The 22,074-nt window shown below is 45.2% G+C and overlaps 1 protein-coding gene across 2 annotated transcripts in view; it reads right to left on the bottom strand.

Moving 5' to 3' along the window:
* Nucleotides 1-22,074, bottom strand: part of EMILIN2 (elastin microfibril interfacer 2) — a 51,290-nt gene that overhangs the window by 18,508 nt on the left and 10,708 nt on the right. For both annotated transcript variants that reach the window (XM_023647550.2, XM_070220803.1), the window contains exons 3-4: nt 7,835-8,010; nt 1,459-3,387 (exon numbers count right to left, since the gene is read on the bottom strand). In XM_023647550.2, coding sequence (XP_023503318.2) covers nt 1,459-3,387; nt 7,835-8,010 — 2,105 coding nt within the window. The remainder of the gene's footprint in view (nt 1-1,458; nt 3,388-7,834; nt 8,011-22,074) is intronic.

The raw sequence follows: 22,074 nt of genomic DNA, 5'->3' as shown, positions 1-22,074 counted from the left end.
TGTCCCCACGCCTCCTGGGGACCTGGCCTTGGCTCTCCCTGGCCAGGGCTCATCTGCCTTTCAAGCTCCAGCCTCCCCTCCCTGGGTTTCATGTCTCAGCCGGGACCTGATCATTAAACCCTATGTGCTCACACCAGGCCATGAAATCTCATCTCAATGTGTAAGGGCCTTTGTCACCTGGCGCCAAGCAAGGTGCAAAAGGTAATAAAGACCCAAGTGGGAGGAGAGGAAAAAAGTAAATAGGGAGAGGCAGGTCAGGGAGTGGGGTCCTAGGCAACAAGTCCTTATGGACCCAGCAAGTCTGTGTTCAACTCTGGGAGACACAAAGGAGATGTGTGCTGTACTGGAAGACAATGATTCTTGCATGCAGCCCACCCAGTGCTCCCATCCTGGCTCCGCCACTTCCCAGCTGTGTGACCCTGGACACATTTCCCCTCAAGAAGGCAGTGTGCCTTCCCTATGAGGTTGTTGTGGGGCTCTAAGACATGTCCCTAAAGGGACTAGCCCAGTGCTGGTACACAGAGAGTGCTCAATAAATGTGGGCTCCCTTCTCATTCTCTTTCCCTTCCTGCCTCCATTAGAAAAGGCTGGCTCATCATTGAGGCTACCTAAACATAAGAATCCAGTCTAAGAGAAGCTCTGTCCTTCAGGGATGATGTGCTGAACCCCCAAGTAAGAAAGAAATTAACTTTGTTGAATATACTGCTCAATACTATTAAGGGACCATTCCTTCAACAAACGTTCATTGCGTGTCTAACATGTAGCGAGCATTGCCCTGAGACTGACTGATAAGCTTCCTTGTTCTAAGTACCAAGGGGCTTTAAACAGTTACTGTCCCTAAGATGCTTTTGTCCACAGTCCTGTCTCTGTCTTGGAAAAGAACATGACAGCATTCTATCTGCCAACATCAAGGCCCTAGATTTTAGGGAATAGGAGATGGCCCAAAGATGATGATGACAAAGATTATAATGACACAGCAAACAAAAAGCGATGCTTGTGGACAGGTGAATGGAGATGTATGCAGGCGATTCTCTAGGTAGAGGACGGGACAACAAGATCCATGGCCCCAAGCTGCTGTGCCAAAAATCTGACCCCAACTCTAAGCTCGCCAACATCATAGTGGAGATCAACATTTTTCCATCTCCCTGTGGTGAAGGACGAGTTTTGCTTTTTTACTTTCATTTTGTTGTGAACTGATACTTTTGTAAAATGCACAGATCACGTGCTTCAATGCTACAGTGATATCCAACTATTTTAAAAGTTTGTAAACACATACTCTCGATGTTGGTATTGATCTCATTGCTAGCCAGCAGCAAATGATTCACTGACTGGCACCAATCTATGAACCACACTTTGGGTAGCACTGATGTAATTTAGTTAATTCCACACACCATCCAAAATCTAGCATAATACATGTGGCAAACAAATACAGAAATGGAATTGTAAAGGCCAACTTACTTGCTGATGGTTGAAATTTGATCAGATCTTGCAAGTCAGTAGAAATCTGGAAAACGTGGCTATAGAACTGCTGGATGGAATTCTTCAGGCCAGCAATGTCTCTGGAATGTGACCGGAGTGTCCCATTCATCTGCCTGATGCAGCTCCACAGGCTGCTGACATGCTTGTTGAGCCCTTCCTTGATTCTCTGAAGACTTCCAGAGATGGAATCCAGTTTGCTACAAGTTTTCTCCATATGAGACACCCTGCCCTCAACCACGGAGACCTCCCTCTGGACCCCATGTGTATTTTCCTTACAAGTGTCCAGCTCAGAGAGGACCTGGCCTTGCAGCCTCTGCCACCTCTCCTCCAACTGGCTGCAGCAATGAGCCATGGGGTCCTGGGGAGACGGGAGGGGCTCCACTGTCCTTTCTTGCTCATCTTCCTTAGAAAACCCATCCACTCCAGTGTTTCTACCCTCTCTACAGCTGCTCAGCTCCTTCTGAAGATGATTCACATCATCTTCTGTGTGGTTTAGTTGAGAGTAAAGAAAACTAAAATCCTGTTGAAGTTTCTGGATGCTATGTTCAGTTTCTTGAAACTTCCTATGCATCGTGTCATTTAGAGATTTCAAAAGGCTCAAACTATTACCCATTGTGTGGTCTTCTTCACTTGGCAAAGTACCTTCTATCCCATGAGGCTCCCCCTGGAAGTTCTGCAGGCAAATATCCTCAACAACTTTCACTTTGTTCTTTAAGTGGCTTAATTCCATCATGACCTGTTCATGCCCAGCCCCTGAAACACCTGGTAGAGCGGACGCTGGGGCAGTGAGTTCTGCATCAGTGCTGTTGGCCATCTCTAGGAGAACGCTCCCTAGCCGCTCTTCCAGAGACTGTATTTTCTGATCAAGTAGTTGCTTCAAGTCATCTACCTCTCCATTAATGGTCCCCCGAAGGGTTTCTTCAATGTAGAAACAATGTTCTTCTGCGTTCTTCTCTGTCACATTGATCCTTGCATCTAGCTCATTCCATCTTGCATCAAAGTCTACATCTGCTTCTGGAACTACAAGGCGGTCAAACTCATTGTCCAGTCGTCCATTCAGCATTCTGGTGGCTTCGGCAACTCTTTCAATTTTCTGGTCTAACATCTTGATCTGTTGTCCAAAGTCACCGTTCTTTTCACTGTCACAGCAATTTGACCGGGCTGAAGGATCCTGTAGACGGGCTCGAAGTTCATTTATTTCTTTTCTCAGGTTTGTTTCCTTCTCTCCTATAAGCTCAATCACTCCCAGGTAGCTGCTCCCATAGTCATCACACTGCTGTTGGAGACCAACCAGCTTGTACTCACATGTGTTCTTTAGATCAGCCAGCTTTCTGTCCATTCCCTCCATGAGCTCCTCTCTCAGGGCATCAATCTTACTATCCACATAGGCTTGGTAGAGTTCGTTAGTCGTCATGGTGACTGTTGGGCCCTGGGCAGCCTCCTGGAGCTGTTTGAGCTGCCCTTCATAACCCTTCACTTTCCCATCCAGCTCTTCCAGCTTGTCACTTTTGGTCTTAAGAGCATCCCTGACTTCAGCCAGTTCAGACTGGATGTCCTTCATGCCAGATTCCTTATTGTTGAGGACACCAGGAAGCTGGATGGTTTCTGTATCTCCACCCATGGCACTGTCAGGCACCGGCTGGGGGTGCAGGTTACTGAGCCATGATGCCAGCATTTTGCTAGCATCGTCCTGAATGGCATGTTTGAGGTTTTCGTTCACTCCAGCGATGGAAGACTGGAGATCAAGAACTGTCCTTGTGAGTCGGAGAATCTTCTCCTCAAGCACCTGGATTTTCTTTTCCTGAAGTTCTTGGGGCACCTGTTTTGGATCTACCACCTGACTTGGTTCTGCTGCACGAGTTGGTGACAAAGTCTTCTTGGGCTCTGAGACTTGGCTTGGTTCATTGTCTGTTACAAAGAAAGAGTTGGACATGACTTAACATTTTCTACCTTTACCCAGTTTCTGCAAAGACAATAAACAGGGTACTTATGGAGTACACTTAAACCCTGACTTACAGATCCCTTCTCACAGCAGGCAATCACTGTGGTAGAAGGAAAAGAGTATGGCCGTTGAGTCAAATAGACCTCCGCATGCACTCTGGCTCAGCTGTTTACTGTCTGCCCTTGAGCAAATTAATTAACTTCTGTGAGCAAGTTAATTAACTTCTGTGAACTATACTCCCCTCACCCATGAAGCAGAAGTACTATCTTCCCTCCTAGGGCTGTTAAGAGAATATTTACATGGCACATAATAGATACTCCATGGTCTCTTTCACCCTGAAGGAAAATATTATTTATCCGTCTTATCATATGAACACATCATCCCACATTGGTGAACTGCAGCCACACCCCAGTGGTTGACTGCACACTGTAAAACCACAAGAAACCACTTTAGCGAGAGCCACCCATTAGCTGTTGGGTGGTATGATATCATACAAGCAGCAAGTTATCCTCCAAGCAACTCCTAAATGTTTTTACTTTTATTAGCACCCCTATGCTAAAGGAGTCCCATAGACATTGTTTTGCCCAGTTATGAAGTTAGAGAAAGTAAAAGCAAAAGAGAGACAAAGCAACTGATTCTATCGGCATCTCCTAACAATAGAGCCATATGGCCACATGTAATAAGATTCACTAAGTCAAAGAATATGGTCATTGAATTTTTAATAATCCTACTTTGAGAAATATACCCCCAAGGAAATAGGAAAGAAAAAAAATATTATAAGGATGATTTTGATGAGTTATAAAATGAAAATAAACTGACAGATACAGAGATAGCTAAATTAAATAAAAAGATTATTGAACGCTGAGGCAATAGGAGAATAAGAAGCAAACGATGCCCTTGAATGCAGTAGGATACACGGACTACCAGAAAGGGGTTAACGTCAATCAGCCTGCAGACAACACTCAGACATACCACGTAAAATGGAGAAACTCAAACAACACAGATTACAATGAAATAAAACACAGTAATGTACACTGACAAACACTGGAAGTAAACTGAGAATGCTGCAGCTATTTGAGTTTAATATTCATTGTTTTCTCCACCCTCCTCTTAACTTTTGTAGAAGATCATAACCATAGCTATTATTGATTAAAATCAATTTAGAGGTAAAACCAAGACTGGAACTCAGATGTCCAAACTCCCAAGCAGAGAACTATAAAGAACACCTTATTTTCCATACTGAAAAATGTATTCTATCTTGAGACACTAGAAGAAGAAAACAAGTTGTTGAATCACATTCAAATGAAATGCTATTCTGAGCAAAGGAAATAAAAACAAAGAACAGGTGCATGGGGGAAGATCAAGGATGTAAGAAAACGCTTCTCTCATATTCTACTGGTGGGGTGGGAACTGCTACAACTTTTTGGAAGGATAATTTGGTAATATGTATCAAAATACTCAGAATCCTTTTGACCCTGCAATTACGTTTCTAGAAATTTATTCTAGTAAATAATCAGGGATGAATCCAAAAATTTAACTGGAAAAAAATTCTTATTTGAATATTATCTATAATAATGAAAAACTGAAAACAACCTAAGTGACCAACAGTAGGGGGCTATGTTGAAATAATCACACTCTCTGAAGCCATTAAATGATACTGTAGAATATTTCATGACATGGAACATTGTTCATTATAAAGTTAAAAAATAAGTTCCAAAAATAGTATATTTTTTTAAATGATAGTGGGTTGAGGATAAGCATTTCCCTTCATTCTCTCCTGAAATTCCACTAAACTGGCAAAAAAGAAAAAAGGACTAAAAAAAACCCACTCAAGGGGCTGGCCCAGTGGCGCAGCAGTTAAGTGCACACGTTCTGCTTCAGTGGGCCGGGGTTCACTGGTTCGGATCCCAGGTGCAGACATGACACCGCTTGGCAAGCCATGCTGTGGCAGGTGTCCCATATATCAAGTAGAGGAAGACAGGCACAGATGTTAGCTCAGGGCCAGTCCTCCTCAGCAAAAAGAGAAGGATTGGTAGCAGTTAGCTCAGGGCTATTCTTCCTCAAAAAAAAACAAAACACAAAAAAAAAAACCCTCAAGTCACACATAAAAAATTGGGGATCAGTATGGTTTTGGACGTTTTAACAGCAGCACTGGGAAGCTAGAAGAAAACTAAGCAATGCTTTCAAAATTCTGAAGGAAAATTATTTTCAACCTAGACTTCTGGTGTTAGAATAAAAATATTTTCAGACTATAAAATATCAAAAAGTTTACCTCCCATGCAATCTTCCCATGAAACTACTAGAAGATGTGCTCTACCAAAACAAGGGAGGCAAGTGAGAAAGAGCAAGCAGAGAGTACAGGAAACAGAATCAACGGAGAGAGGCAAATTAAGATTGCAGGGTGGCAGCTGTGTACCAGGAACAGAGGGTAGCTGGTCCGGGCTGGGCAGGCGAGGAGGCGCAAGGACAGAGTCCCTCAAGAAGACGAAACCAATGTGTCTGAACATAATGAGAGGATGTTTAGATAAGCAGAAGAGAGTTTGGCTTGAAATAGGGATAAAAACATAGAAAATCAAGTAAAGGAAAACATAAGACAATTATTAACTCTAGAGAAATCAAAAAAGCTGTGTAGGAAAAGGCAGTATAGTCTCAGTATACTACACAGCTCAGCTGCAAACATCGTCTACATAGTTGCTACAATGTAAACAACAAATAGTGAATAAATAAAAACACGGAATAACGATATGGAAAGGATCGGGGTACAGGAGCTGTGTGTTGGAGAGGAGGTGAAAGGTAGTTAAAGCCTCACCTTCCGTAATGAGAAGTCAGCAGATAGGGAGGTAACTTCCAAAGACCGTCTGAAGAGTTTAGAGTAACTACCCGGGAAGAGAAAGTGGGGGAGGAGGAGGACCCCTGGGTCTCCTAATCGTCCTCATAAAGCTATTCGACTCGTTAAACAGCACATAGGTTTAAGCTTTTATAAAATGAAAACTAGAACTAAACAAAACAGAAATGAGCTATCTGTTATGATCCAACAGACCCCCGCCATGTGTGCCCATCGTAGTACCTGTCCTGATTTATCGTAATTACTTGTCTAATGTTTGCCCTCCATGACATCAGGGACCGGGTCTGCCTTGCTTTTCACTTTCCCAAGTACCTAGGACAGAGCCTGCCAGACATAGAAGCTCAGGAGATATTTGTGGGATAAATGAATGCATTTTTCTTTAGCAAATCGTATATACAGACATAGGAAAGGGTAATAATATTCTCTAGCAAAATGTTAACAGTAGTCATTAGGCAGTGAGACTATGTATACTTAAATCTTTTACAAACATCCTTTAATTGAAATGCATTACGTTTGTAACACAAAATATTTTGAAATCTATTTTACAGACAATGTTGGGAAGTACTACCAGTTTCAAAACTAAAAACACCTCATGAGAAAATATAACCATTTAAAGAAGATTTAAATAACCAATTCATAAGAAAATCTAGACTGCATTTATTCCGACTCAACTTTAAAAAGTAAGGAAAGATAAAGTGAAGTAGAATAAAATGACAAAAAATTTTTATCTGTCAAAGTCATTCTTTTAATGTTACACTGAAAAGCAAAGGGGCACTACTGGTTGAAAATTATAATTACTTCCTTGGCTATTCATTGAGTTTGTGTTACTTCACTTCAAAAAAATACTCAGGGGGCTGGCCCTGTGGCTGAGTGGTTAAGTTCGTGTGCTCCGTTTCAGCGGCCCAGGGTTTCACTAGTTCGAATCCTGGGCGCGGATATGGCACTGCCTGTCGGCCCATGCTGAGGCGGCATCCCACATGCCACAACTGGAAGGACCCAGAACTGAAAATACACAACTACGTACCGGTGGCTTTGGGGAGAAAAAGAAAAAACAAAATCTTTCAAAAAAAATTCAGAAACAAATTTAAGAACAACCTCACTAGATACTTCTAATTGGGGGCTTAGCTTTGCAAATACCTCATCCCAAACAGAATGAGAATCATTCTATTTCCTACTTTTTAAAAAACAAGTTTAACTCTTCATTCAGGTTTATGGGAGCTTGTAGACGAAAAGTGAAGTAAAAACAGAGCTTCCTGCTGTTTGAATCTCCTCTCCTCTGTGCCCCAGGCTACACAAGTGTCAAACCACCGGCATCTCCTACACGGATTCTAAGGACTCGGCTCTCACAAGTTGGCCCTGACAAAGCAATTTACTTGCCAAAAAAGTTTATCTTCCGATCGCTATTGCTTCTGCAAATAAACTTGCGTGCCACACGTGTCTCCTGCCGCGCACATGCGTGTGCTTCGAAGACCTAGGGAACCTCAACCCTGCAAATCATAAACCCTGTTTGGAGGAGCACTGGAAATCCCAGTGGTGCCCACGCAAGTAAAGCACAAACCAGAAGTCACCTGTGGCTTTCTTCATGCTGTTTCGAGGCCGAGCGGGCGTGGGGCGGGGAGTCTTCACAGCGTCTCTGGGACCTTCTTGGCAGTCTCCTCCTCTAAAGCCAGGGCAGCACCTCCATTCCAACTGTGTCACCGTCTTGTACTTCGTGACGTACCTGGGTCTGAAGTTCACACGATACCTGCCAGAGAAAAGGGTGGCATCTCTTTACTAGTTGCTGTTGCAAGCAGCCCTGGCCCTCCTGGAGTTTGACCCAAATAAAGAGGATTCAGGTCACTCAGGGCCTGCCTGCTCCCTCCAGGCTCACCCAGAGGGCATCACTGGTCTCCTCAGGCCACCCCCGGCCCCCTTGGGTTCAGCCAAAATCACATCAGCCTCAGGAAGGCAGGGGCTTCCTGAGCCCGGGTCTTGGCCTCCCTCCTCCATCTCTTAGAGCCACATGCACCCGGCCCCCTTCCCCCTAAAGGCCAGGGAAACACACAACTTAGAAAAACTTAGCCCCACGATTCCCAGTGGATGTGGACTTTTCACAAACTAACCTTTTGTTTCACTGACCAACTTCTGTTCTAGAATTTGCTGCTTTGTGGAGATTTTTCCAGGTGTAACTCAGGGTCTTTCTGTGTTTCCAAGAAACATCCCTGGCGCCCTTAGCGTCTGCATATCCATCTCAGCACCTTTTTCCCCAACACTAGCAAACAGAGCAGGCCGAGAGGCTTTGGAGATGGCACCTCACATTATTTGTGTTCAGATCTTTTTAAAAAGATGCCCTGTCCATACAGCTAACGACAGAAATACGGAAGGAGAATTAGAATCATTGGAAAATCCCCTTTCAAAGTGCACGTTCCCTGACGCACCCGCACATCACACAGAGGCCCGTGCAAGGAGCGGAAAAGTCCTCCACAGCCAGCGCTGGGCCCAGGACACGTGGCGACAACCCAGCAGCCCTGGGCACTTGGAGGGCTGGACCAGGTGCCCCTGCTCACAGCACAGACGGCAGCCCGCTCTTTAAGTTACCCCCACTTCTGGTTCTGGCTGGGAACCATCACTCTCTTGAACCTCTTCGCTTTCTCTTCATTTCGAACACAAGCACTAGCAGCTGGCCTTCTTTTTTTGGGCCAATTCCCAGAAAGAAAGAGGCTTTGCATCTCTTCCCCAGGGCTGCTGTGTGCTGCTCAGAGGTAATCAGGCGGGCCCACACCAGCCAAGCGCCCTGTCTCGGGACCAGCCTCGTGGCAGGTGGAGTTCAGAGTTACATTCCTGAGACAACGACAGATTACCAAACGTAACAGCCCTTCGGCATCTCCCCTGCGGGTCAAAAGCATGTCATCTAAGATCTCAAATGTCAGGATCCACCCCGAGGACAGGCACAGCGTCCCTTCCAATTTCCAGGAGGGCCCTGCTGATGGCGCCCCCACAAGTGTTAGCGTCCCAGCACCTTACACTGCCCGTTTGTCTCGGTCCTTCGGGTCAGTGGGTCTCCACCCTGGCCGTGCGTTACAATCACCAGGGAGCCGTGGAAAACTACCAACGCCTGCGTCTCGCCCTCAGAGGGTCAGATTTAATTGGTCTGCAGTAGGGTCTGGGCATGCGGATTTTTGAGAAGCTCCCATGGAAGGCTTTCTCAAGGAAAAATGAATAGAAAGCCCAGTAAGTAAAACAGAAAAGCAAGGGCTGCTCAGGGGTGGTGGGCTGGACCCCCTTCTGGCTCTTCATTCCTTCCCATTCCCACCACAGCCCCCATCAGCCCCACCAGATTTTCATCTTTTCACAAATGAAAAAACAGAGGCTCAGAGAAGTTAAGTGACTTGTGCAAGTTCCAACGGTCAGGAGGGGCCAGGGCTGAGATTCAAACCCCAGTGTTCCCCCCGGGCCCCACACGGCCTCCCAGCACGCAGAAGCAGCAGGTCTCTCTGGCACTTGCCTTAAATTAGAAACGGGCCCACCCACCCAGGGATGCTCCAGAAGGCCCCACAGCTGGGTAAGAAGGTAGCCACTGTCCCCGTTCGGCAGACATTCCACTTCATTGTTTTGCATACACAAGTACAGCATAATGCTGGAAAAATGTGTAATCTCAGAAAAACTTGGTTCCTCTGAGCAGTTAAGACTGAATGCGAAAATGTGTTTGCTCTTGGGTTTTATTCATGTGCCAGCAGATGACAGCCCATATTAAACCCTCTTGGACGTGGCTGAGCCAAGACTAGGAGAGCAAAACATGTGGCTGCAATGCCCGTGGAAGAGGGATGACCTCCCACCCCACCCGGGGGCCTTCACAGCCCCTCGCTGCCGAGCCAAGTGTAAGAAAGTTCTTGCTTTTCCAACACACTTCATTATTTTCTTTAAAGTCAGTTATTATTTTGGAGCCAGCTCATAACTTAGGAAAGTTCCCTGGAGCTCCCGCCTTCCTCTCCACCCCCACCCTTCCCTAATCGCTTGCTGTAGGGTTTCCGGTTTCCGCAGTGGGGTTCAGGTTGACAGCATCTCCAACGAAGTTTTCAGGTCTAGCGTGGGGAAGAGGCCTTCCTGGCGAGCAGTGACAGCTGGAAACGATCAGGCGGCCACTTCTAGCCGTGGGAAAGCTCACATTCCGACTTCTTTGTGCACGATGACACGGTTCCCCGAGGCTGCCTTGGGTCTTCAAGACTCAATTTGGAGGGAGTAAGGGGAGGAGGTATGGGTTGTCCAGCCCCACAGCCCCACTGGGATTTTTCCCGCAGAAATGGGGACCCCCTTACACAATAGCCAACCAGGAGGGGCCTCAGAGGATGGGGAGAAACCCGGTAGGATTCCCAGGCCACCTGCCCTCATCACCCAGGGCACTGTAGGACAATATCTTGGCCAGGCAGCTTTAAAAAAATGCCTAGGCCTTTACCCCTCAAAATTCTAATTTTAACTGGTTTCTGGGCAGGGGGCGCCCAGGCATCTGTACCTTCCAAAACTCTCCAGGTAACTGTCCAGCACAGCCAGAGGTGAGAAGCACTCCCCCAGACCCAGGGCACCACTGGCCTTCCTAGCTGGGAGCCGGGAGTCTCTAGACACCCAGGCTGGGAAAGTGGATGGAGCCAAAGCATCCCCAGTGTTCTCCGGCCGTGGACTCAGAGCACACGGGAGATGCTTGATAGATACCTACTGAATCAGCCAACTGCACCCAGCTGGGGGCCACCAAGCCCAGGGATCGACAGCCAAAGGGACAGAGTCACAGTGGTGCTGGGCTGGAGGGCAGCCTCAGGCTGCAGTTTTGGCCCCCATCCCAGTCTTGGGTCGGGACTGTAACAGCATCCTGCCCCCGGGGAGCCCCGTCCACAGCTGCCTCAGACACCCCCGGGCCCCCTGCAAGCCGTGGCAATGAGCCGACCCATAGCCTGAGCCGGCCCCCAACCCCTGCCTCAGCCACACCCATCTCCTCAACTCTCCTCTCCCCTTCCTCTCCCTCTGAAGCCCTTTTCGGGGTGAAACAAGGGTTCACCATTTTTATGAGTTCAGCCTCTATGTCAGGGCACCCGATTGGCCCAAGGAGATTCTAACGAGAAAGAAGGTGGCAAGAAAAGGATGGAAAAGTCAAATCTGAGCTCTGCGACCACATGATTGGAAGTGTCCCTGTTAAAACAGAATGTGACAAAATGACTGTGCCTCCATTTGCCATCACCTCCCACAAAGACTCCCTCCTACTGACCGGAAGTGAGACCTCATCCTAACTTGCTTCAGCTCACATTGGATGTGCCTGTTCAAGGCTCATCTCGTCCACAGACTGGAAGCCCCGTTAGGGCAAGAATTCCTAAGGATTTTGTTCTCTACAACATCCCGACTTGTCCTTTTGTAGGTGTTTGATAAACAATTAATTATTAATCATTAATTAATCCATAATTAGGCCAGCCCCATGGCCGAGTGTTTAAGTTTGTGCGCTCAGCTTCGGCGGCCCAGGGTTTCACCGGTTCGGATCCTGGGCACGGACATGGCACCACTCATCCAAGCCATGCTGAGGTAATTTCCCACGTAGTACAACCAGAAGGACCCACAACTAAAATATCCAAATATGTACTGGGGGGATTCGGGGAGAAAAAGCAATAAAAAAATTAAAATAAAAAAATAATCTATAATTAATGATACTAGGTCTTATCTTAACTTTTGACAAGGTTTAGGGGAGTCCTCTGTCCACATTAAAAACCCAAGAGTTATCTTCAGGTCCAACCCCGAGCAGATATGAATTCCTGAGTCTTCCCAGGACAAACCAAGCTCCCAAGTCCTCAGGTCATGAGAAGGTGACCTGGAGATGTGCTGTTCAATAAGGTGGCCATTAACCACATGTGGCTGTTTACATTTAAATGAATTAAAATTAAATTAAATTGAAACTTAGTTCCTTAGTCACACTAGCCACATTTCAAGTGCTTAACAGCCACATCTGGCTAGTGGTGACAGTATCAGACAGCATGAACACCATCATCACAGAAAGTTCTGTTGGACAGGGCTGGCCTAGAGAGTCACAAGACTGTCAACAGAACAGCAACGGGCACACATCTATCTGCTCATCTCTTGATTTCTATCCCACTTCCACCCGTCGTCTTTCTCCTCTCACATCCTGCCCAACAGAACTTTCTGCAATGATGATGTTCACACATCTAATACCACATGTGGCTGTTAAGCACTTGAAACGTGGCTAGTGTGACTGACGAACTAAGTGTTCAATTTAATTTTAATTCGTTTAAATATGAACAGCCACACGTGGTTAATATTATTTTCTCTGAATATAACATATTCTCTGAATATAATATATTTTCACACATCACTGGCATAGGATCATCTAGACAGCTGTTCCACAAAGGTAAAGATCTTTTCCCTGCACTCAGTATTTACCTGGATTTTATTTTAACACAAGCCTCTAAAACTTTGCACAAATCGAAAGCCCAGTGCCCCATTGGGGATACTCGCCTGACCGGGATTTCTCCCAAGAACACTTTCTAGCAAACTCTCCTTCTTCCAGTCCCTGGCTTGCCCCCAAAAAACCTGGAGCCAACTCTTCGTGCTTTGTCCCGCACGTGTGGTTCTGCACAGTATCGACTGGAACGGGACTGAGGGGATGAAGAAAGAAGGCAGGAAGAAGAGACGCTTCCCTCTCTCTGATAGGGAGCACCCTAACTTGGAGAAATAACCACCTACCTGGGGACAAAGAAAATTAGGATGTGAAGGCGAGAAGTCATTTCACAGAGTGTCAGAACGGGCGCCCAGGGAGACTCGCTTGCCGGCATTCAGATGCTACTCCGCGTTTTCCACAGAGCACTAGTTTACTCCAGCCACAGTAATTCAATTTAAAAAATTGTGGTAAAATACACACTATATGAAATGTACCACCTTAACCATTTTTGAGAGTACAGTTCAGTGGCCTTGATACATTCACATGTGCAACCATCACCACCATCCATCCCCAGACATTTTCATCACCCCAAACTAAAACTCTGCACCATCAAACACCAGCGCCCCACATCCCCTCCCCCAGCCCCTGGAACCACCATGCTACTTTCCGTCTCTAGGAATTTGGCCACCCTGGGTACCGCATGGAAGTAGAATCATAGAGTATTCATCCTTTTGTGACTGGCTTTTTCACTTAGCACAATGTCCTTGTAGGAAAGGAAAAAACTTTTCCTGTACCCTCCTATATTTCTTCCTGGGGCTTGTAAATTAAACTGACAAAAGACAAATGAACAAGAGAAAAGGCACAAATTTAACTGATGATAATATTCTTATGCGCACAGGGCCTTCACAGAAAAGAAGTGAAAACTCAAAGAAGCAGTTACACTCAGGGGCTTATACACCATTTTAACAAAGAGTGAAAAATCGCAGAAAAGTGACCAGACAAAGAAAAGGGGGTTTGGGCTTCTAGGGGCAATTAATTGTGGGAATGTGGCTAGGAAATATATGGGGGAAACTAATGGAAGAGAAGAGCTATTTTAGTAAGGTTTGTTTATGCAGATGCATCTCAGTGCCAGCTCTCTGTGTCCAGCGACAAGGGTCACTCTCCTCATCCTGGTACAGGACAGGCAGGAAGGGGGGCGGGGCGGCACAGAGAGGTCTTCTTGTCTCTGCTGATTCTCAATGGCTTCCAGCTCAAATAATCAGCATGCCAAAGTGGCATGTTTGGGGGTGGCATAGCCTGACCCCCTTCATCCTCAGGTTCGTCCATATTGTAGCATGTGTCAACATTTCCTTTTTCCCCAGTAATTCACTTGTACAAAGTTTGGTCTCAGTGTTCTAATTTAGAAATTGACAAGACAGAGGACTGATTTTCTAGGAACTGCTTGTGGTGAATGGATTTTTTTCTTTCTTTGTTGTTGCTGTTCTATCAATCAATGAATAAATAAATGAGCTTCTTATTGAAGTAATACTTTGCCCAAAGTGAATACCATCTGGCAGTAGAGACTATAAAGGTTGAAATTGGAAGTGACTTCAGAAGTCTGTTGAAGGAAAAGTGGTTCTGCACCAGCAGAAGAGACTCCTCCCATTTGAATCCACTTTGTTTTACCGACAATCAAAAAACTGACCATTTGAAACCATGCCCAGGGGCCGGCCCTGTGTCTGAGTGGTTAAGTTCGTGCGTTCCTCTTCGGCAGCCCAGGGTTTTGTCAGTTCGAGTCCTAGGCACGGACACGGCACTGCTCATCAAGCTATGCTGAGGTGGTGTCCCAGATGCTGCAACTAGAAGGACCTACAACTAAAAATACACAACTATGTTCCGGGGGGGTTTGAGGAGAAAAAGGAAAAATAAAATCTTTAAAAAAGAAACCATGTCCATCTACAGAGACAATGTCTGCAATCTGAGGAGGGGACTCTGACCCTCAAGGTCCCTTCCGATGCTAACTTCCATATTCTGAAAAAGTCTCCCCACACAAGGCAAAGTGAGGGGATCAGAGAGCCTTCTTCCAGGTGACAGCACATCACACACAAAAATTAGAACTTTCATCTTATGTTTTTCTGCTACATTACATATTTTTTTCATTTTTGTTTTGTTTTGTTTTAGGAAGATTAGCCCTGAGCTAACATCTGCCACCAATCCTCCTCTTTGTTTGCTGAGGAAGCCTGGCCCTGAGCTAACATCCGTGCCCATCTTCCTCCACTTTATATGTGGGACGCCTGCCACAGCATGGCTTGATGAGCGGTGCCATGTCCTCACCCAGGATCCCAACCAGTGAACCCGGGCCGCTGAAGCAGAACAGGCGAACCTAACCGCTGCACCACTGGGCTGGCCCCTACGTTACACATTTTTAATTAGTTCTCTGCCTGGAGAAATTAATACCATGGAAGGAAAGAAATGTAAAATATTTTACTTGACTTTTTAGGAAAATCTAGCTAAGTTTTAAAAGCCGAAATGCTTGGGCAAATATATTTCTGAAATATAAAATGTATCAATTAATCTAAAAGTCAGATGGATGAGCCCTGATTAAAATCCAGTTACAATATAGCTGTGTACGCTTTTTAAAAATCACAGATCCTAGACCAAAGCAATGTGTTCCGGATGAAAATGCATGTATATAAGTTCCCAGAACAAAGGAGATGTTTGCTGGAGAAACCACAACTGTAAGCTGCTTATTTTTCTGTTTCCTCTTGAATTAGCTTCCTTAGGTACTTAGAGGGGCAAGTTAGATTTCAAAACCTAAACTCCTCTTGACTTCTCAGTAGTTTGCCCTGATCATACAGCGTAATAAGTAGAACTTTTCCCCACAGTTCTCCACAATTTATCACCCCCCTGAACCCTGAGGACAGAGCAATTCTCTAGTCCTGAAGAAAGGTGATTAAAGAAAACCACAGGCTCAGTCCCAACTTGGCTGCAGCAGACAGTGAAGCTGTTACTCTCAGATTTAGTGGAAGGGCAGCCAGTACCTTCTTTCGGAGCAAACTCGCATTGCTAAAAATGACATCATCCCGCAGTGCAGGGTGCGTCCCGCACCATGAGATACAGCTCATGCATGTGTTCCAACCAGCCCACATTCCTCGTTTTAACTTCCTCGCTTTGGGAGATACATTACAACACTCAAGTCTGTGCCCCGACAGTGGGGAGGAGGGCCAGCGAGTGTGGGGCGTCCCCCAGGGCCTGAGCTAATGGGGCTGACTTTCTGGAGGGCTGAATAATCCAAGATGCTATGAAGGCCCTCATTCTCCCAAAGAATTCTTTTGGGAAGGGCTATTGCTGCCGCAGGCTGTTTCCCCCAAATCAATTCTATACCGCTCCACTTCGCAAATTTACGTCATGTGTCCTCATTCTTGGATCCGAATCACAGAGTGCTCTCCTCCCCATCACTCCCTGAGGCACTCAGACCCAGTGTTCCCACAGTGCAGCCATGAGAACATCTGCTAGCCTCAGCCTTTCGCATGATGCTCATCACAAATGAAACTTTCTGTGGTTTGGGGATCCAAACCTTTCCTTTCAGAGCCACCGAATCACTCTATTTTGACTATTTCCTCTTTTTTTAAGAGGAAAAATTATTTCCTCAAATTGTCCTACAAAAGTCACCATAATTTCAAAATCCTTTTTCCTGGGCTTCCCTTCACTTGGTTTGCAACTCCTCCTTTTTAAGGCTCTCGCTCACTCCGGGCTTTCTCCTCTTCCTCAATTCCACAGGCTCCAGCCCCTCCTCACGCTGCAGCTGCCCGTCCAGCATTCTCAGCACAGCTTTTCCAAAGACTCACAGGGAACTGGCTATGACGTCCCATCTTAATCAATTTTCGACTTTTGGGCAAAGACCATGGATGGTGGCAAGCTTTTAAACAGCTGTGCCTGTAAGTTGGTGGAAGTCACTTAAAAGCTTAGAAAACCCTGAAACAGTAGGAGTTTCTCTGCAGATATAAAAACAACATTTTCTCCCTTTGGACCAATTCACTTTCAGTTAAAAAAATAATCTGAGGGAGGCCGGCCTGGTGGCGTAGTGGTTAAGTTCGTGTGCTCTGCTTTGGTGGCCTGGGGTTTGCAGATTCAGATCCCAGGTGCGGACCTACACACTGCTCATCAAGCCATGCTGCAGCAGGCAACCTACATATAAAGCAGAGGAAGACTGGCACAGATCTTAGCTCAGTGACAATCTTCCTCAAGCAAAAAGAGGCCAGTCTTCCTTAGCAAAAAAAAAAAAAAAAAAAAATCTGAGAATTGAAAGCACAGGAATACTTGTGTTTGTTTTCTAATGTATAACCACACTGGGGGGAAAAGGACCAAGATGTTATAACGTAGTTCCATATTTCTCACATTGTCCAGACTAACCCAGGATTACTCTGTTTTTTAAACCCACACTGAACACGATGAGGCAGAGACATTTGCATTCCACTGTGCTCTGCTTAGAAGGAACACAGCTTTTCTCCCAAAGAAGCTGCCACAACCCACCCCACCTCCAGGCCTCAAGGTATGGACAAGGGAGTGGGGGCTGCTCAGTAAGATAAAAAGAAAAATTTTGCATATTTGCTTTTACATGGGAGGTGGTGATGGAGCAGAGGCCATGGAGGAGGAAGAAATGAGGAGGGACTTTTCTCCAAGAAGACTTGGAGTGGCCACTGGATTCAAGGGTGGTGATACCTCTGACGTCCTTGAAGCCATTTGTGCTGCTACCCACAGTCTTCAGTGAAGTCCTCCATGCTCATGCAGGCTTACGGGACTGGGTTTTCCTTAGGAAACTTGAGGCCATGGTGTTCCATAGCTCAGCCAACCCTACGTGGTTCTGAGCGAGACAGCAAGGAACCCAGCACGCAAGGGCTGTGGGACAGTATGACTTGGGAATTGTCCCAGGCTAGAGGGAAGCTCTTGGGCATCCACAGTTCCTGTAAATTCAGAGGTGTTGAAATACATTTCTAGGCCCAAGATGAGGCTGCTCCTAGCTGGGGTGCCACCTCAGCAAACCAAACTTTCATGTTCCTATAATCGCTCCACTTGACCAGAAACGCAGCCTGTCCGGTCAGCCAATCCCCAAATGCCAAGCCAGCTCTGGGCTCTACACTCATTCACCTGCTCCTTGGGCTTTCTAAATAAGGTCAGATATGCAACCCCAGCCACTCCCGCCCTGTTTCCATGTTGCCTCTTCTAGTGCTCTACGGAACTTGCTCTTGCCCACAATCCCTCGGGAAGAGTGCTCCACTGCTCGCTCCACCGTACTCCCCCATCCATGGACTGTATCTCCTTGGATAAAGGACAAACTCATTACGAAAGTGTACAATTTTTGTCATTTAACAGAGGGGAGTGAGACTAACATATTGACTTTGAGGTGAAGAAGGGTCCAACCAACATCTGTTAACACGTTGAAAATATATGCAGCTTAAGATGTGGAAGCAACCCCAAGTGCCCATCAAGTGACGAACGGATAAAGAAGATGTGAGATATGTATGTATATAAATATATATACACAAGAGATCACTACTCAGCCATAAAAATGACAAAATTGTCCCTTTTGCAATAACATGGATGGACCTTGCAGGTATGATGTTAAGCGAAATAAGCCAGAAAGCGAAAGACAAACACCATATGATTTCACTCATATGGGGAAGATAAACAAACACCCGGACAAAGATAACAGATTAGTGGTTACTAGAGAGGAAGGGGGTCAGGAGGTGGGCACAAGGGGTGAAGGGGCGCATATATATGACGACTGACAAATAATAATGTACCACTGAAATTTCACAATGTTATAAACTATTGACATCAACAAAAAAAGTAGCTTTAAAATATATATATGTGTGGCTTGCTTTCCATTTCTTTAGAATCACGTTTATTTTTTAAGAAAAGTTACATAGATTGCATTATTTTGTTGTTTCATTTAAATAAAACAATTAAATCTGTGGTTTAAGTAAAGGTTCTCACCCTCCTCATAAGCAGGGTCCTGAGCTGGCCCACTACCCAAGACTTCACTAAAATTGGCTTCAATTTTTGTAAAGAAAATATAAAGCAAGTATAGTATTTTCAAAGAAGGCACAAAATTAATCTTTAGAATAATCCCCTATGTTTTTAGAAAAATTCCCTATGTTTTTAGTATTAACTTTCTCAAAATGCAGTTCTGTCTTTGGTCATTGTACCCTCCCAATAACACCAAATCCTTCTTCTTAGTTGTGTAACATGAACCCTCACGTACATCACAAAGAGAGCCAACATACACTTACATCTCGGCAAAAACTTTAAAGGTTACGCTGAGATAGTCAGTTCAGGAATCTAAATTACAATTTATGTCATTACTTTGGTTGATTTAACTGGAATCTACCATATCTCAAATCTTCATTTTAGCTGCAAGCCATAGCATTTTCATTCAGTATTAACAACTATTTTCAAAAATTATGTATATACATCATAATTTCATTTTTAAAGCACAAGCCATGGACAGTTGTTCAAACTTATGGTCTCCATGACTAAAAACTGAAAATCAGACTCAGCACATACGACTCTTAACAATGGGAGGGAAGACAAGCTAAAAACACATGCCCTCCCAAGAATAAACCCTAATGTAAACTATGGACTTGGGGCGATTACGATGTGTCAATGTAGGTTCATCAGTTGTAACAAATGGACCACTGTGGCTGAGGGTGTTGATAACGGGGGAGTCTGTGCGTGTGTAGGGGAAGACGGTAGGTAGTAAATCTCTGCATCTTCCCTCAATTTTGCGTGAACCTTAAACTGTTGTAAAAATAAGTAGTCTAAATAGAAAAATAAAAAAACAACCCACATGCTCTCTCTTTCATCCATTCATTCGGCAAACACCCTTTTGGCACCTACTAGATGCTACCCAGGCACCACACTATGGCTTTCCTTGAGCCACCAGTATCCAAAATGGAACAGTCATACTTCTATGGAGACCATACGGAGAATAATGTCTAATTCTATTTTCCATAACAACAGTCGCTGTTCTAGTCCCAACTCAGCCAAAGACCAGTTAGACAAGACCCAAAAACTTCTCTAATCCTCAGATACCTCAAATATAAATTGGGATTTATAACATTTGCCCCTCTTCTACCTCCCAGATATTGGAAGAACAAAATTAGACAACAGAAGAATAAAAACTGTGAAACTATAAAGCTTTATGTAATTGAAATTTGTAAACAGTGTGTGTGTATATATATATTTACTATAAGGCAAAAATATGCAGTAAGATACAAAATATGGGTTCCTTCTATAATAATGGACTCAGTTGCTCATGTGAAGGATTATAGTTGGCTCCTGATCATCAAAGGTGACAAATAATGAGGTCCTGATTGTCCTATGGATAAGGGCAATCCTGCCATAACCTCCAAATGACAATCCATGAACTAATTTGCCTTCCTTCACAACACACTTTTTATCAATGCCTGGGACAACGGATGACACAGATTGCTCAGTGACAGCTCTTCACATATCCTCAAACCTATGCAGTATTACCATGCATTAAGCAAAATGAGCTATCACCTGGCCATTCGAACTGGGTTGAGGCCTCTCATCCTCTCCACGGCCGCGTCTGCTTCTCCATCACCTCTGCCTCAGGTCTGGCAAGAACCCAACAGGCCCCTCCCGCCGCCCCTCACCCCCGCCCCGTTCTCTCCCCTCTCAAATCCAGTTTGCACACGTTGCCGGATCAACATTTGGAAGCACAGCTCTGATGATGTCCCTGATGGAAAACGTCCCATGACTCCCCTCTGCCTAAACGATAACGCCCAAACTCCCAACCCTGGTTGTTACAGGTTGAATTGGGTTGCCCCAAAAAAGATATCTTGGTCTTCTCACTCCCAGTAAAGCGACCTTATTCGGAGAAGGGATCTTTACAGAGGTAATCAAGTTAAAAGGAGGTCATTCGGATGGGCCTTAACCCAGTATGACTGGTGTCCTTATGCAGAAATCTGGAAAGAGGGGCTGGCCCCGTGGCCGAGTGGTTAAGTTCGCGCGCTCTGCTGCAGGCGGCCCAGTGTTTCGTCGGTTCGAATCCTGGGCGCGGACATGGCACTGCTCGTCAGACCACGCTGAGGCAGCATCCCACATGCCACAACTAGAGGAACCCACAACGAAGAATACACAACTATGTACCGGGGGGGCTTTGGGGAGAAAAAGGAAAAAATAAAATCTTTAAAAAAAAAAAAAAAAAGAAATCTGGACAGAGACACACACAGAGGGAAGACGACGTGAAGAGACACATGGGGGAGATGACCAGCTATGAGGCAAGGGGACAGGCCTGCAGCAAATCCTCGCTCACGGCCCTCAGGAGGAACCGGCCCTGCCGACACCTTGACTGACTCTTCCCCACAGATGTCCCTCCGCTTCTCACCCCAGGCCCTTGCTCAGGTTCTTTCCTGCCTTATGCTGGTGTCCTCTCACAGCTGCGTATACTCAACCAGAACCTTCCTTCAAAGCCCTGCTAAAATACCACCACCCGCAAACAAGTTCTCAGATTCCTCCTGGCTGGAAATAATTTCTTCCACCTCTGAACATCCGCCGCTATTTGTGCTTCTCTCATTGCAGCTCTCATTCCTACCTTTTATTTTGTAATTATTTCTGTTTACGTCTCATTTCACCTGAACATGAACCTCTGGAGGGCAAGAGGGAGTTCAGGTTCCTGGCTGTGTCCCCTGGGGCCTAGTCCTGGGCCAGACGTAGGCTTTACACAAACATATTTATTTAATGAAACTGAGAAACCGACAGTCTTCAAATAATAAGTCTCCTTTAACCCTATTGAGCTTTCTGCCAATTCAAAATGGCCTATGCTAATTATGCAGCCTTAAGCCAACATTTTCCGTGACTATAAATGAGAAATAGGTTTTTTTACTCCATTATGGTTTTATCTAGTGTTCTACATCTGCTATGTATTCACCATCCTCAATGGGTCTTCAGAAAAATCAGAGAAGTAACCTATCAATATAAATGATTTTGCACACACTGTATTTTTCCACAAGTCCTCAGCTACAAAACAACTATATACAAATGGTGGCACACACATACAAAGGAACGCTGCTCAACTATAAAAAGTAATCAACTATTGATACCTAGTACACCACGGAGACACCTCAAAATAATCATGCTGAATGAGAAAAGCCTAATAAGCGTGCATACTATATGACTCTATTTACACAAAACTCTAGAAAATGCGAACTCTTCTATGGTAATAGAAAGCAGATCAGTGGTTGCCTGGAGAGGAGCGGTGTGGGGAGAAACTGGAGGGCAGGTTAGAAAGGGGTATGTGGAAACTTTTGGGGTGATGGATGTGTTCAATATCTTGCTTGTGATATTCGTTTTACTGGCCCATACACACGTCAAAACATTAAATTACACAAG

The sequence above is a fragment of the Equus caballus genome, chromosome 8, assembly GCF_041296265.1.
Source record: "Equus caballus isolate H_3958 breed thoroughbred chromosome 8, TB-T2T, whole genome shotgun sequence".
NCBI classification, from domain to species: domain Eukaryota; kingdom Metazoa; phylum Chordata; class Mammalia; order Perissodactyla; family Equidae; genus Equus; species Equus caballus.
This window is presented reverse-complemented; position numbering and strand designations above follow the sequence as displayed.